The sequence below is a fragment of the Pinus tabuliformis genome, chromosome 9 (genome assembly GCF_031772625.1).
Source record: "Pinus tabuliformis cultivar Carrire ecotype Pingquan chromosome 9, CPIR1, whole genome shotgun sequence".
Lineage (NCBI taxonomy): Eukaryota > Viridiplantae > Streptophyta > Pinopsida > Pinales > Pinaceae > Pinus > Pinus tabuliformis.
In genome coordinates this window covers 620869366-620886005 of record NC_142307.1, presented here as the reverse complement: position 1 = coordinate 620886005, position 16640 = coordinate 620869366, and the positions used below count along the sequence as shown (strand labels likewise).

The following is a 16640-nucleotide window of genomic DNA, read 5'->3' as shown; positions in this document are numbered from 1 at the left end:
ACAGATAATGGGCTATAAGGCCCACACCTATACAGACTATCCTTGTATTTACTGTACATATTCTACTTACTTGGTACTGGTTACAAACTCACTTTTGGATACTTAAAGTTTTAGTGCTCTCTGCGAAGAGCCGGATATATTTTTGATCATACTTATTTCAGTTAGCAACTAGCATAATCACAATATAGTAGTTAACAGACTCCCTGCGTGGAGACATAATAGTCTTTATTTTTGGTCAAAAGTTTATGAACTCGTCAGGCATCTCTGCCTCCATATGAATATGCACTTGGCATCTACAAAATGTAATTTCTTTATATCAATAGAAATTACGACTTTTTCCATGGGAAAAAAAATAACATAACATTTTGAAATTCTTATGGAATTTAATATTCTTAAGCCTATAAGAAATCAAATTAAGTTAAATATATGTTTGTTATTAATACATTTAACATAAAATATTTAAATTAGAATATATTAAGTATTAAGATAAGTGAAAATAAACTAAATATATAAAGTTAAATATGTGCTAATTATTAATTATTATTATTAAATTGAGTGTAAATAGTAAAATAGATAGAGAATATATAAATATATAAAATTAGTGTAATTTCAATCATAGTTTTATTATTTTTAATGGTACAATAAAAACAATAAAAGTATTAATGTCACACATCTAACTAATAAGGTAACTTATAGTAAAATAAAATTTGTCTATATTAATAATAATCCATGAATTACCAATAGCATTATGGTTATTCACTTTCAAAAGAACATGGCATAATTCGTTAATTTAAATTGCAATGAAATGTTGGACTATGGTTTTTCAACACATATATAATTTACCATTATACATGACTGTAAGTTCCATAATCCGGCTGGCAACTTCATGTTTATTGGTGTGATTTAACGTATAACCTGATATTTTATTAACCTTCCATAAATGTTTAAGTGCTATGGCAATTATGGCCATACCGCCTCCTTTCAACCTTACATTAATACCCTGGTTGTCGTATGCCTAGGGTTATGGTTCGACTGCCAAGGAGCCTCCAGTTGGAATCCTTCCGTGGGAATATGCATCGGTTCTATGGTGCAGATGCCTCTTCCAAATCCAACGGTCGTGGTGTTAGATCCTGGTACATTGTGTGTCTTGAGGTGATCTCCCAGGGTTGTCGAGCCGCGAGTGTTAGTCCGTCGAGTCCTCAAATGGTTCACTTCTGTCTTTCTCTGTTATGGTTCTCTACCCGCTGCTTTACCTCACCACAGTTTGCCTTTGATCAAGCTGCCCACTTCTGGTTGCCTTCGAAATTGGTTCTTTTCAGTGGTATAACACGATGTGCGCTAAGACACAGTCTCTGTTTTCAGAAAGGGTTTCCAGCTTGGATAGTCTCTTCAGCTAAGGGCATATTCGTTTTAGGTGTTAAACTTAAATAGTTTCTGAGTTTTATAGCTTTTCTCTTGTTTTATCATCACATACTCATCTTGTTTTCTACTTGAATGTGTAGCCCTAGTTGGCTATGGTGTGGGTCCTCGGAGTCATGCTGAATTGCGATTGGGTCTACCAGTTTCTTGGCGCCCACTACCAGGTATGTGTTTGTTTGTCAAACTAGGCTAGGGATATTAGTTAACATTCTTCATCCGTGAACTGGACGGAATACTATCCCTGTAATGTATTTTTAAAAGGTTTCTCTGGCCTAAGGCTAAGGGTTTTGTTATAATAACTCAGAGGGACTGGGCCGAACTCAGAGGAATAATTCCTTGTTTTCAAACTTTTCTTTTTGGTTATGAAATTGTAGTCTTGTTGCCAAGAATGCGCTTGTGTTAAGTTATTGATCTATTAAAGCCATGAGACTAGGGTTTCTGTGATGGGAATTAAGGGCATGAGGCCCAATGACAGTAGAGTACATACTCATTTATTCGTGGGTGGTGGGAGATAGATATTAAGACCCTCATTCTTATGAAAAGTGGGAGACATGGGCGGGAAATAGCAGAAACAACGGCCTAGGCCATCTTAAAATGGAAACAAGACAGCTGAAACCACCAAAACTTTTTTGTTGTAGAGGCCGAAAATATTTTTGGCGCTAAATTGTTTAGTTTTTATATGCTGGGGCTTTCACTGTTATTTTGCAAAGGAACTCGAAGCTGAGCTACAAGTTTCAAGGAAGACAGCAAAGGGTTTATTTTCCACAGGTATTTTCCTTTCAATTTGATGTATTTCCCTTGCAAAGATGTTGGCATTGGTATTATTTTCCTTGCATAGCTGTATTCATTGGTATAGCTGTAGGAATTGGGATTATTTTGAACAGTCTCCTCAGCTGTGATTGCTTTTTCAAGAATAGATTCATCCATACTTGAACAAGGAACACATCATTACTGTTGGTAAGGTTGGGTTTGTTTAATGGAGTATTGAAATCATTATAGCAAAGGGAACACATCATTAATATTAATACTAGGGGAACTAGAATAGAGTCAAGGCATTCCCGAACTAGCGAACACATCAATACTGCCTTCAAAACTGTTTGAAGAATCAACAATTTCCTGAGCCACGTCTGGTTCTATTTCTTTATAATTACATGAACAACTCAATTTCTGCTTTGAAGTATCACTCTCTATTTGTGTGTAGACATGAATCCAATCAACCTTGTAATGAGATGACTCACCTGCATGCTGGGAAACACTAGGCATTGGCTCATACATACTAGAGACACTGTCCACTTTCGAACCATGCAATTCATCAAGGCCATAAAACTGTTTGTCATTGTCTGGACTCTGAATAATGAAATTTGTCTTCATGAAATTCATCCTCAATAGCTGAGTTATGAGGTTGCAGACCAACATCTGAAACTCAAATATTCTCATAAGCTTCTTGAGGTTCATCGTATGATGAATGAATTAGTTGATGATCTCCAAATTTCAAAGAAACTGCATTAGACAACATGGGACAACCATCATTTTGGCTACTGTTATAATTCTTATGTGATTTTCGTTCTTCATCATCGTGAGTTTCACTTTTGTAAACCTGTTCAATTTGCTCTTCTTTTTCAACTACATGATCTTTATATCTTTCAATTGCATCTGAATTCTTAAACCCATACTCGTGAGTTTCATTATTAACAAGTGAGATGGGATTTTCCTGAACAAAAGTAGTTGAAATGTACTGTATGGTGCATTCTTCACCATCTCGAACTTCATTGGATGATGCCTCCTTTCTAAATAACAATTCTTTCTTGTCAATGAAAAACTGTCTCCTTTCTAGTTAAGACAAGAAAAGGATTTTTCTTTATGTATCCCATGGAGTATAACCTTTTATATGCAATTGTGTCTTATAACATGATAGTGTTGCACCCTAACCCAACATACAACATTGTAACAATCCTAGTTCCTTTGGGTGTGTTTTGAGAAATGAGGTCATCCTTTTATGAAAATGCACGCCCCATTGGCTCATTGTTATATATTTCAACTTCTGTGCAATAAATGGCCACATTGAGTCACTTGATATCCACCATTCTAGGAGATGCACTGGGATGATCTTTTGCTTGGATATGTGATCATGTGTTTGGCACTAGACTCTAATTCGTTAGCATGAAATAGGTTCTAGAGGGGTGTTATGGAAATATGATTGATTCTCCTCTGAACATCTCAAATCTCCACAAATCTGCGCATAGGTATAATACCAAGCCATGATATTTGTAGCTTGGATCTTTGAGAAGTATGAGGCATGAAATTGGCATTATTTGGTTTAATCCCACACCAAAATTTATTCATGAATTGATGAAACCAGAGCTCATGGGCATTCACTGCATTGTCATTCATTTGAATTCACTTATTCCATGTGTGGTTAACTATATTGGAGGGTTAAACATAATTCTGAGTTTTTATACCCTCTCTGCCACCAGTGCTCTACATTATTTTATGTCTTTTCATTTTCCAAGCATATTTTAGGGTTCTTTATTGCATATTGGTGATCTTCTAAGGCATCAAACCATATCACTTCATCTACCATACTAATTCTTTGGACTTCAATTAGTAGTTTCCATGCATGCTTAATATGCTTCATATGCAGTGCTTTTCAAATGTTGATTTCACAGTTTAATATAAACTGGTGATAATTTATTTAAATATTTTATATACAAAATGATGCTTGTTTGTTAGGAACATTGTTTATTTTTTGAGCACCATATATGGAACCTTGTTGGTTTCAATCCATAATTGCAGAGAGTCAACCAACCAGACTTTCATTTAATTTTCTAAAATATCTCACTTTAATCCAACTTTCGAATGTTGTTATATAAATGATCGAACATACACTAACTATGGCAGCAAACTATCTTGAGGCATTATCTGGGCAGTGAATCATCCCTAAGACATTATCTGAGGCATTGGCCTATCTCTAAGGCATTATCTATAGCAGCACATTAAATCTGAGGCTTCACTATGGCAGCAATATGTCTATGAAGCAATTCTGAGATAGAAAGATACCTCTGAGGCACTGTTGATGACAACAGATCATCCCTGAGGTATCAATTGTGGTAGTGAACCACCTATAAGGGATTGTTTGTGGCAACGAATCACCCCTAAGGTTTTTATGTGGCAGCAAATCATCTTGAGGTATGGTCTGGGGTTTTGAGGCAAGCAAGGTCTGGTTTGGAGTTGATTGTGGCTGCAATGAGATAGTGAAGTAATGTTTATAGGCAGCAAGGAGATATTCTACAGAGATTACTTTGCATTATGCGACAACAATTTAAGACAGTGCATTACCCTTTGTAATATAATCCAGAGAACTCCTCAATGAAATTAGTATTACATGCATAGAAGTTTAAACCAACATATTTTAGAATAATTTTATGGTTTTACACGTTGTCATATATTTCAACATTTATTTATGTAATGATCCTAACTAGTGTCCACAAACTTTTCTTCACGGATTTCTATTACATTATTCTATACAAAATGGCAGACCAGGTATTTATGTTGCTTTTGGTATTTGTATTATTTATGTTGTTGATTTAGTTAGAGGTTGGATTTGTTTTTAGAAATAACTTTAAAATGATACTTCAAAAGTTTGTTTGTGACTAGTTAAATGCTTGTTGGAACACTCTGATAAGCTTGCCTCAAAGTGTTGGACAGATCTTCAATGCTCACCCAACACATATTTGGTGTTACCGATTCTATTTTCTTATCGGTTTTTTGATCAAGGTTTTCTTATTTTTATGTTACTATGTGTTTTTTTAAGAATGTACCCATGGGTGTTACCGATGCTACTATGGGGGATTCAATGATATTCACTACTTTTATGGAAATGTTAACAAATGCACGAGGGCAAGACGCTTCCCTGATGATGCATGAGGTAAGCTTGAATATTGTCTTTTATATGTTCAATTATCTTATATTCCTTATTATATTATGCTAATTTATGTTTGTGGAATGCAGGCAATCGCTAAAGTCATTCCAACCCCTATAACACCTTATAAAACATCTAAGTTAATGATAGTGGTAAAACTTGATCAATATTTTTTTTGCATTTAGTTAACTTATTTCACTATATATATTTATTAATATTTGTGTTTTTATTAAGCGTGCATTTTGTTGGCATGCAAGATTCATTTATGCCCCTCAATACAACCAATGTTGGCATGCAGGGATCATTAATGCCCCCATATACATCTAATGTTATCCAAGATGTAAGATTCAACCATTTATTTATGTGAGTTTGAATATGTTATTTGTTGAGAAATCTAGGGCATATATTTAATAAAGTTTTTGCACAATGACTCCATGATTTATGACGTGTTACGAAGAGCTACATCATGCCTTCAAATGGATCACCCCATCCGTTTTTTTCTTCTTGTACATACAATACTATTTTAACAAGTAACCCAAGTAATATGTTATTCCAAAACATGATGTCAGGTTACTTTTTTAGGGTTTTTATGTAATCAAGAGGCCTTTTTAGGGTTTCTTAAATTCAAACCTTAGATCATACTCTTTTCCCTTTATGTCATTCTAGAGTTTATCCCATGCCCTAGAAATCAAATCATAGGGAACAAATACCTTAAGATTAAGGTTTCTAAATACTAGGGTATTTCTTAAAATATAAACCCATAAATTCAACCCTACTACATCTTATGATGGACCCTTTAAAAGAAAATTATTATACATACCTCATGGACACCTATCTGTACTGATTAGTATTTTGGTTGCCATGATTATTTGCAACTTTACTATACATTTCATTGATCATTTGCCACCTTCATGACCTTCTTTTAATGAGTCTTCCAAGATATTGTCATTCTATAATGGGACTTGCTTCTTCATGTGTTCATGAAACCCATGCCTCAGTCATAACAAAAATAATCTTCTTTTTCCTTTTTTTACATAAATTACATAGAATTGTGATTAGATATGTCATTATGAAGACCGAACCTAGTTACATATTTCAACATTATTCATCTGTTATTCCATCTTATTATTTATATTTGTGCCTTGCAAGATGTTTCTAGGGTGACTCCAACAAGTATACAATCTGTTGGTATAGAGGGTCATGTTATGCCATCTACACCTAGACCAGAACCCCATAACATGCCCTTTACACAATCTGTTGGTATAGAAGGTCATGTTATGCCATCTACACCTAGACCAGAACCCAATAACATGCCCTCTACATCAAATGTGGGTCTAGTCAGCATTCTCCCACCAGGACTAGAACAAGTTTCTTTGAGGAGTCTTATAGAATCACAAATAAGAATGTTAAGGCTCCTACCAGATATTCTTGCAAATGTTCAAATCAGACAAGAAATAATTGAACAAATTCAGTTATGGGAAATGTCATTGTTGGAGAGTGTAGCTCCTGCAAGAGATCAACAGGTAAAATTATTTTATTTTTTTTATAATTTCATTTGTTATGTTTAGGATCATTATTTTAGATATGAAAAATAGTTTCATATTTTGGTTGGGTTCTTAATAGTTCCACAATTTCATTGTAAATGCAGGAAGTAAGTGACACAGTGCCTAATGTATCTATAAGGGAACCTTCCTCAATCCCCAAGACTACAACAATATCATCGGTGACCACAAAAGGAATGAAAGAAGTTACAATCTTGCTCACTTCAGAAGGAAATGTCTTGAAGGATGAAACGGGGCTGAAATTTTATCACTTTATTTTTCGTCGTGCAGAACAATTATTTGGAAATACCATCCAAATGGATTGGAGGAAACAAGCCAATGCCAAAAAAGAGGAACTATTTAAAGATGTAGTAATAGCATTTGGTAATCCTGGATTTGATAAGGAACTTATTTTACAGATTGCAAGTAAATACATGCACTCAAAGAGGTCCAATTTAAGGAAAAAGTTGGCAAAAAACTTGATGTATCCACGTCTAGCTTGGATCACAAACCAAGTGACGTGGGATGAACTTATGAAAGATGGCAAGTTTAAGAGGAAAGTCCTTATAAATCCAAACTATAACCATCTGCACAAGGAGGAGCTAAGATACGCCTACGAGATACAAGAAAAGCAACCCAAGCTAGGGTGTCAAAAATTGGATCTCACAAATTAGGCTCTGGTGGATATAATAGTATTCGTGGTGGTATGGTAAGTGATATTTCCATCTATTATATTTTCTATTTTAGGCAAAGTAACTATGGTCACGTTGAGTTAATTGTATCTTATTAGTTATTTTACCTTATAGATATGATTATCTTTGTTAATGTAGGTTCACCAGTTTCAAAAGGAAGCTTCAGAGGAAGACCTAAAATATGTTGTATTACATGGTTCCCAAGGTCTTCGCCAACACATGATAAATCAAGGGGAAAAAATAATTACTGGTTATGGATCCGAGGTTAATTGTTTATAATACTATATGAATAATGCAATAAATCAATTGGAGGTTTTAATGTTATTATAAAAAGTTAAAGTGTGTTGTGTATAGGAATCAAGTGAAACATCTAGGAGTGAGCATGGGGAGGAGATACAAGCACATGATGATTTTCTTGTTGCACAAAATCATCCAATAGTCATTCCTAAACCTTGGCAGGAAACCATTGTTGAATTTTAGCGAATGGGAGATAGAAATAATGAGGAGGGTGTTCAATGTGATGAGCATTCCACACCCACAATTAATGTAGCACCTCCCAAAAAGAGGAAAAAAAGGATTGATATGTGTTAAATTTAATAACTTGAATGTGCATCGCTCTAGCTTCTAAGGAGCGCACTAGGTTGTGAGGGTCCAAACATAAACTAATTATGTGTGCAACAAAACAAATTTTGAAGATACTTTGTTTTTTTGATGAGTACTTACATATTATGGGCATTACTAAGACTGTTGCAGGTCCTAACTTGTATTATTTGTTTGATTATGATCAATTTGATATGCTTATATTTGTGTTGTATGTAGATGACCTGGTCCTAAAAGTTAGTTAAAAAAATTCTATCCCATGGTGCAAGAAGAAACTGGCAAGTGAAGTTGACATGAAGGACATACACTGATGAGCCCCAAATTGGGTAACTTATTGGGCTCATTTTGCCTAATTACCCTTGTTCAGTCCTTATTCAATCCTCCATTTTTCATAGCTTATGCAATATTTTTTAGTATGTTTATGTCATTTGTACGAATAAGGGTGGTCACTCTTCCTAGGTGGCTAACACGTGCTTATTTCAGGGTGTTTGACACATGTTGGAGCAAAACCGAGCAATCATGGGCTAGAAGACAGCCAAGCTTGAGGTGAGGATTCGTAGGGGGGTTGTCTATGACATTAAATAGCCCTTCCTCGAGATCTTTACCCTCAAACTCCGAGCTCACAGGCCACCAAAACCAGATCTTGAAGGCAGCCAAGCAGATTTTGGAAAAGGGACTGTCTACTGACAGTTGGACAGCCAAGTCCCCCAGATTTAGGAGGCCTGCTAGGGTCCTCGTGGTGTATAAATGATAAGGCCTCAGCCTTCGAAAAGGACTTTTGAAACCATTGCATATTTTTGCACTACAGTGCTGTCAGCTTTAGCTCGTTTTCTTGTAGCCATTTTGGCATAACTCTTGACTGATGACTATTTTTTGATAATGATAAGCAATCCTATTTCATATCAACACTGAGTTTTCTATAGGAGCCGTAGCTCTCAGGGTTGGGCCCAACCTGAGAGCCTAGGGCCTCCTTTATGTACTGTTATCTTTCCTTTAAGCATCGTTGTTTTCCTCTCGTGCATTTGCAACCATATTTCTGTTAGGCAGATTAAGTTGTGTGGATTAACTAGGTCACTATTTCTGAATAGAATGCTTCAGATTTTTAGAATAGATTGGTAGGATAATAACAGGGAAAAGGCTCCAAAAAAAGGGTCATCAAACACTTCTGGTTTTACCTCTCCCTTATTGGATAAGGGGCTGGAATTGAAGTAACTGTGCTGTCCCAAACAAAAACACTAGTTTGCTTTACCATGCAATCCTTAGTGTACTGTTTTCATTTGCAGAAGTTGGTTATGTGTTCAGATCTCTGAAATGTTTCATTGCATAGTTGATATACATGGTTCTCTTTCAAATAAAGCTGTTGTTTAGTCACTATATTGTCAGTTAGATCAGATTAGCTAGGACTTTGATTACTTGCAAGACTTTGTTGATTCAGTTGAATGTATACGGTGCAAGGCATCTCTACCACTCTTTCATCCACCTAAGCTTCATCAGAGCCATCTGCTCCACCTCCTAGCTAGATTCCTCATCTCCCATCTTTCCTCTTGCCCATGTAACCCTACCTGTTTGTGCAATCTTTGTTTCAGCCTTCTTTGAGCTAATTTAGCCATCTACACCTTCTCACCACTCCATCCACCAGTCCCTGGGCCACTTCAGACCCCTATCCTACCTCCATATCCCTTCATGCATCTTCCCTCACTCACCCATCCTCAAAAATCCAATTTTTAAACATCCTGTAGAAATTTCTGAACATCCTGTAGAAATTCCTGAATATCCTGTAGAACCCCTGCAGACTTCCTGTAGAAGCTCACAAATGAGGTTTCCTGATAGCCAAACTTTGTGAAACTCTCTGGAAGGGTGTTAGGGACTCCTTAGACCCTCTCTGAACCTTCCCGACCTCTTCCAAGCATTTCTCCTCCTTGATCCACCCCTGCACAGTCAAAGAACAGTGAAAGCATGCATGATGAAACTGACGACTTAATCAAAAATACAAAAAGATGTTTTCTTCAGATAGAGGCAGACTAGACACATGTATTTTACCTTCATAGAAGTAATGGCATCTCTTTCAGTAGTTTGCATTCTCTCCTTTGCATCAGTAGGACTAGCTGGTAGAATTAGGGTTTGCGCTCTCCTTCAGTTTTTCAATCTCTTTTCACAAATAGATTAGCTTCCTTCGAGTTAGCTTTCATCCATAAATTAAAAAGCTTCTTCTAAAGAGCTCATAGAAGTTGGCTTAAGCTCCTAGCGGACTTGTGCCAGCTGACCAAGTGATAGCTGCGGCAAGAGCTAGTACTTGTGCATACAGCACCGTCGCTTCCAAGTTTGTTACGAACTACCGGGTTGATAAAAGTAAAGACGGGAGTCCCAGGAGTTGCAGCATTATTGCTGCAATACTGGAGCCCACCATACACCTCATGTGTTATTTCTTGGTCTTGGAGGTTTGGCTAAGTTGAGGTGAGGTGGTCCCCGAATAGGGGTAAGTAAGCAATTGAGATTCTAAAGAAGTTTCGGATAATGGACAATAACCATAGGCTACTTTTATGATACATATTTTGAAGTTATCAGTAGATTAAGATTCAAATTTGGTTGATTCATCAGCGTACAAAAAGTATATAGGTTCCCTAACATATCTGGTAGAATTTAGCAGTCAAATTGCTGTGTGCATGAGATCCCTTGTCTCACAAACAAGGGGGGCTCAGACACCAATTTATTGTCCAGCTTGGCTGCTAATATATGGTTGAGCTGAGGTTGCTGCAAATATGCTCCATGGTCTGAGGTATGCGAGGTACTTAAAGGGCACACTGGCACAATGCTTTGAGTTGCTGCATGCTTTAGTGGATTTTGACAGGGCCAAAGATGCAGGTGGTAGGAAGAGTGATTCATGGTTTTGTTTCAGCTTGGGTTCAAATATAATATCTTTGCTAGGATGGGATACCCATGTGTGCAAGTTGAAGAAGTCCCTTTCTGGGCTAAAGTAGCCTCTTGTGCTTGGTACTCATGGATTTATGAGTAATTACATATTATGGGCATCATTAAGACCGTTGTAGGTCCTAGATTTTATTATTTGTTTGATTATGATAAATTTGGTATGCTTATATTTGTGTTGTATGTAGATTACCTGGTCCTAGCAGTTAGTTTAAAAAACTCTATCCCATGGTGCAATAAGAAACTGGCAAGTGAAGTCGATATGTATTATTTCTTGATCTTGGAGGTTTGGCTGAGTTGAGGTGAGCTGGTCCTCGAACACGGGTAAGTAAGCAATTGAGATTCTGAAGAAGTTTTGGATAATGGAAAATAAACCCTAGGCTACATTTATGATACATATTTTGAAGTTTTCAGTAGATTTAGATTCAGATTTGGTTGATTCGTCAATGTACAAAAAGTAGATAGGTTCCCTAACATGTATGGTAGACTTTAGCAGTCAAATTGCTATGTGGATGAGATCCCAATACACTATCCTAGTCATCCCAGCTGTATAATGCACAGTTGTACCATTGTAACACTAACATAGGCACCAGAAGCTATGCTACTAGAAAGGATTAAAAGTAAAGTAGGATGCTAAGACCTTAATGTCTTTGCATGTCAAACACTATGCTGATACTTATTTCATTATTTACTTTTTTGCCATCATATGCTGACCATTTTCGATGATGCTAAATTGAATGATCTTTTTCCTATTTCCTAGGGCATATTACCAGAGATCCTAGAAGAGTTACTGGCTGCCAGGAAAAGAGCCAAGGCAGACCTAAAGGTGGTGAATTAAGTGCTTCCTATGTTCATGTTACATGCTTGTATTTTTTCCACTTAGCATCTCAGTTTTTAACTTCGTGTAATCTTGTTTAGGAGGCTAAAGATCCTTTTGAAAACGCTGTCTTGGATGGCCGACAATTGGCTTTGAAGGTAATTACAGCTTTGTCAAGTATGTATTAATTATGGCTTGGACATGGAATAAAAGTAAAACTAGGTATGCTGGTGAAATGCATAAAATAGTTTTGATTGTGTGCACTTGCAGATCAGTGCGAATTTAGTTTATGGGTTTACTGGTGCCACTATTGGACAGTTTCCCTGTTTGGAGATTTCGTCGAGTGTGACGAGCTATGGTAATTTCACAGTTCTTCCATGGAAAAAAAACATTAAATCCATGGACACCTTGATTCTCCCCTTGTTTTTCCTAGTTGTAATGTTATTGGTGCTTCTTTTACATACAAGATAGAGATGCTTGCAGTCCTCTCTTATTCTATATATGCATGTATCAGCCATTCACATTGATTATTTTTGGGCATCAATTATATCCATGTAATTCTTTTCTTCCTCCTGGCATAATGTTTTGGGTATGAACTGTAATTGACAATCTTGTACAAATAAGCTCGAGTTCTTGAATTGCATTAATTAATCATGTGTACTTGTACAACTAAGATGATATTCTTAGGCCCTCTTATTATATTCTGATTACAAGTCCAGTTTGATCTTTTGACACATTCTCTGTTCCATCAGACAATATCGATTTTACGTATTGTTTTAAAATTTCATATCATTAATCATCTCATTTTTTTCTACCTGTCAGGCCGTCAAATGATAGAGCATACAAAGAGGCTAGTTGAAGAAAGGTTCACAATAGTTGCTGGTTACCAATACAATGCTGAGGTAGGTTATTATTTAGCAACTAAAGGCATTTGTAACCTTTGAACTGGATCAGTAATGATAGGAAGTACACTTGTTGTATTGGTGATAGTCCAAGTTCTTGAAATCATAATGGGTGATCTGATCCTAACCAAGATTTCTACTGTAAAGCTTGATATTATATTTTTATATTTGAATCTAGGTTGTATATGGAGATACAGATTCAGTTATGATACAGTTTGGTGTACCAAATATAGAAGAGGCCATGATGTTAGGGAGGGAAGCCTCAGATTATATTAGTGGTACATTTACAAAGGTTCAGTGTCAAGAATTTTAAATATCTGTGAAGCCTCTAGAGTTGTTAATGATGTTTTTGTAGGGATGAATGTTTTAATATCACCTTTCTTTTTAAAACTAATCTTCTTTTGACATTCCACTTCCATGAGATCTTTGTAAATATGCACAGGACAAGATGATCAGTTATGCTTTTCTGTGGCTTATCTGCATTTGTTTGGTGCATCTTTGGCATCTAATCAGTGCATTATTTAACATATGCTTTTATGCAGCCTATTAAACTAGAATTTGAAAAAATATACTACCCATACTTGTTGATCAGCAAGAAAAGACATGTTGGGTTGTTGTGGACAAAGCCAGATGCTTATGAAAAAATGGATACTAAAGGTGACAAACCTGATCTTTTTGTTTCAAAGACAAGCCTTAGTGTTTGTGAAGGCTCAAAATACTCTTAGAAAAATAATTTATTTGATGCCTTCTTAATTATTAAATATTCCTGATCTTTTAAATATTCCATATCAACAGGCATTGAAACAGTGCGAAGGGACAATTGCCTGTTGGTGAAGAACTTGGTTACAGAGCGCCTTCACAAAATACTCATTGATTGTGACATACCTGGTGTAGTGCAGTATGTCAAGAACACTATTTCTGACTTGTTAATGAACAGAATGGATTTGTCACTTTTGGTGATAACTAAGGTGATAACAATGAATCCTTCTGCACGTTTATGACCAAATTTGTTTGACCATTTGTTACTTTTGAAATGGAGAAAATATGATAGCGGGAAGAGGAGATTTACATTGCGAGCAAGTCACTTATTACATATTCCTGGTTTCAAGTGTTAGAAGTATATACTATATACCTAGTTGGGGCAGGCCATGGAAGTTTCCCTTTTAAGTCTGTCATGTTTCTTCTCCCTGCATTCTGTACTTGGAAGGGATTCATTCAATATTTACTACTAGCAATGGGAGGAAGAAGTGTCAAGGGAGGCTCTTATACAATTGAAGAGAATCAAAACATGACAATATATAATATATCTACATTTTTAATCTCATCCTGAGAAAAATTGATTATTGTTTAGTTGCGGCAGAAACAGATGTCAGGGCATATCCTTTATCAAGGCTATCAGCATATTCTTAAGGGCATTGTTGTTTGCCTGTGCTAACAATCTCTTTGTTGAGTCAGGGTCTGACAAAGACTGGAGATGACTATGCAGTCAAGGCAGCACACGTGGAACTAGCTGAGTGCATGCAAAAGTAAATACTGGAAATAACTTCTCAGAACAAGTATAATGAATGGTGCAATGCCTTCTGGTTCAATTTCAATCCTATCTCTCTAATTTTATTACTACAGTGCATCTAAAGACTCTTGTAATATTTTTCTTTTTATTGACAATGAGTCCATTGTTGGATTTTTTAAATTGATGTCGTGTTTTAAAGCCAAGTTGCCCCTGGTTTACAGAGGGATGTTGCAACTGCTCCAACTGTGGGTGATCGTGTTCCATATGTCATCATAAAGGCTGCAAAAGGTGCCAAGGTAATAATTAACCCCTTCTGTGCTTAGCATAAGTCTCGATATTGCACTAAAAAATGGTTATTTTAATTAGTTTGTTATGTTTTATTTGGAGGCATAATTTACAGAGGGATTATGGATATAATGACTAATGTGTTTACTTGGGCTCAGGCATATGAGAAATCTGAGGATCCAATTTACGTACCGGAGAATAACATCCCTATTGATCCACAATATTATCTGGAGAATCAACTGAGCAAGGTGAAAGACCAAAGCATCATCACTTGCAATTTATCCTCTTTTTGAAAATTTCACTAGTGTTTCAAATATATCTTGATAGATAGTAATTCTTTCCAGCGAAGAATTTTTTATTAGTGCCTATTCTTGCTCTGTAGCCGCTATTGAGAATATTTGAGCCCATTTTGAAGAATGCAAGCAAGGAGCTTCTTCATGGTAGTCACACACGAGCAGTTTCCATATCAACTCCTTCAAATAGTGGAATTATGAAATTTTCCAAGAAACAACTCAGTTGTATTGGTTGTAAAACACCTATCAGGCATTTAGTTAATACAAGTAGAGGGTGTCCTGCATGTGGTTTCCTTGCTTATAGTAGTGCACAATTGAGAGTAACTATTGTTTCAGTTTGGCGCTTTAGAAAGCTACTAGGGTTCATATTTTTGATGTGGAAAAATCTATGAGGTTGCATGATTCCATGCCTGCTCTCCTTGTAAGAAACTGTCTAGCTTTCTTATAATAAGAATGTCTGGTTAGGTTACTTCATACTGAAATTCATGATGTTACCTGATTTCATGTTGCCATTGCAGCAAAGAAGATCAGACACTTTGTTCACATTGCAAAGGAAGAGAAGCAGAATTGTATCAGAAAACAGTTGCAAATGGTAAGCTGGTATTCTAATACCATTACTCTTTATTTGGAGAATTTAAAGTAGGCCTTGTGTCTACTGTTCTCAGCTAGATTTTCTATCATATGACACTAATATTTGATCAATGTCAGTGAGGGAATTAGAAATGCTCTTTGGTAAACTATGGACACAATGTCAGTGGTGCCAAGGCTCTCTGCACCAAGATGTTCTTTGCACAAGGTTTCTGAATGCTCTATTTCAAGTATTACATTTTCATAACATGATTTAAATTTACATTATGGATGTATTTTGTAACATTTGTGTGATCATGTATTTGTTTTTAATTAATAGGATGTTTTTTTTTTTTTTTTTTTTACAATTACTATCTCTTTTATACTCACATTGATGTCCTATCCTTATTGCAGTCGTGATTGCCCAATATTTTATTGTAGGAAGAAAGCTCAGAAAGACCTAACTGAAGCAGAGGTGCAACTAGAGCGCTGGCAGTTTTGAGGATGCTGCCTATGTAGCTTGTAATTTTTTGTATTATCGAATATTTTTGTTTTCCTGAATTTTCTCTGGTGTATGTTTCTCTGATTTAATGGACCAGGGAATTTATTTGGTCCTTGAATCAGGATGAGCATGGTTTATTTATTGTACATTAATTGTCAAGTCCTTGTTATTTAATGTTAACCAGTTCGATATATCTTTTCTCCTTGCAAATGAGATGGAGAAAAAGTCAAAATGGATACATACTTACCAAGCCACACCCTATAAATGCAATGTGCACGCATATCCAAAATTTTAGGAGAGAACACACTATAAAACATAGATCTGCAGGCTTACATATGTATATCCAGACATGCATATAGTGGAATGGATGGATGGATAGATAGGTAGATAGAGATGGATACATAGATAGATTGGCAGGAGCAAATCTGAGCCAGAGAAGGACGCAAAAGGATAGGCACTACGCACAAAGAAGCCATCATATTTCTCCCTCTTTCAACAATTTATGCTAATTTGAAAACTTTACTGGTCATTGCATGATTGCATCCGTCAAATGAATAATCCGATGATGATTTGAAAATTATACCACAAAATTAAAGGGTATATATTAGAAAGGCCCTTGGAACATTTCTCCCCATCCTCAAAGCAAATTCAGAGTCCCGTATGTCATC

General features: G+C 36.0%; 1 protein-coding gene across 1 annotated transcript; it reads left to right on the top strand.

The window, feature by feature from the left end:
• The first annotated feature begins 1514 nt into the window (after positions 1-1514).
• On the top strand, positions 1515-15972 carry LOC149150118 (DNA polymerase delta catalytic subunit-like). The gene is made up of 15 exons (XM_089442708.1): positions 1515-1583; positions 11857-11922; positions 12015-12071; positions 12184-12271; positions 12736-12815; positions 12994-13107; positions 13358-13472; positions 13611-13783; positions 14271-14341; positions 14549-14621; positions 14769-14858; positions 14993-15153; positions 15422-15495; positions 15612-15699; positions 15885-15972. The coding sequence occupies exons 1-15, from the start codon at positions 1515-1517 to the stop codon at positions 15970-15972; spliced, it is 1407 nt and encodes a 468-aa protein (XP_089298834.1).
• Positions 15973-16640: the final 668 nt, after the last annotated feature.

What these genes read in the sequence shown, in the direction of transcription:
- LOC149150118 (XM_089442708.1), top strand. Translation starts at nt 1,515, where the DNA reads ATGGTGTGGGTCCTCGGAGTCATGCTGAATTGCGATTGGGTCTACCAG. An exon ending in GCCGACAATTGGCTTTGAAG is followed by an intron (nt 12,072 to 12,183) that starts GTAATTACAGCT and finishes GTGCACTTGCAG; the next exon opens with ATCAGTGCGAATTTAGTTTA. An exon ending in CTAGCTGAGTGCATGCAAAA is followed by an intron (nt 14,342 to 14,548) that starts GTAAATACTGGA and finishes TGGTTTACAGAG; the next exon opens with GGATGTTGCAACTGCTCCAA.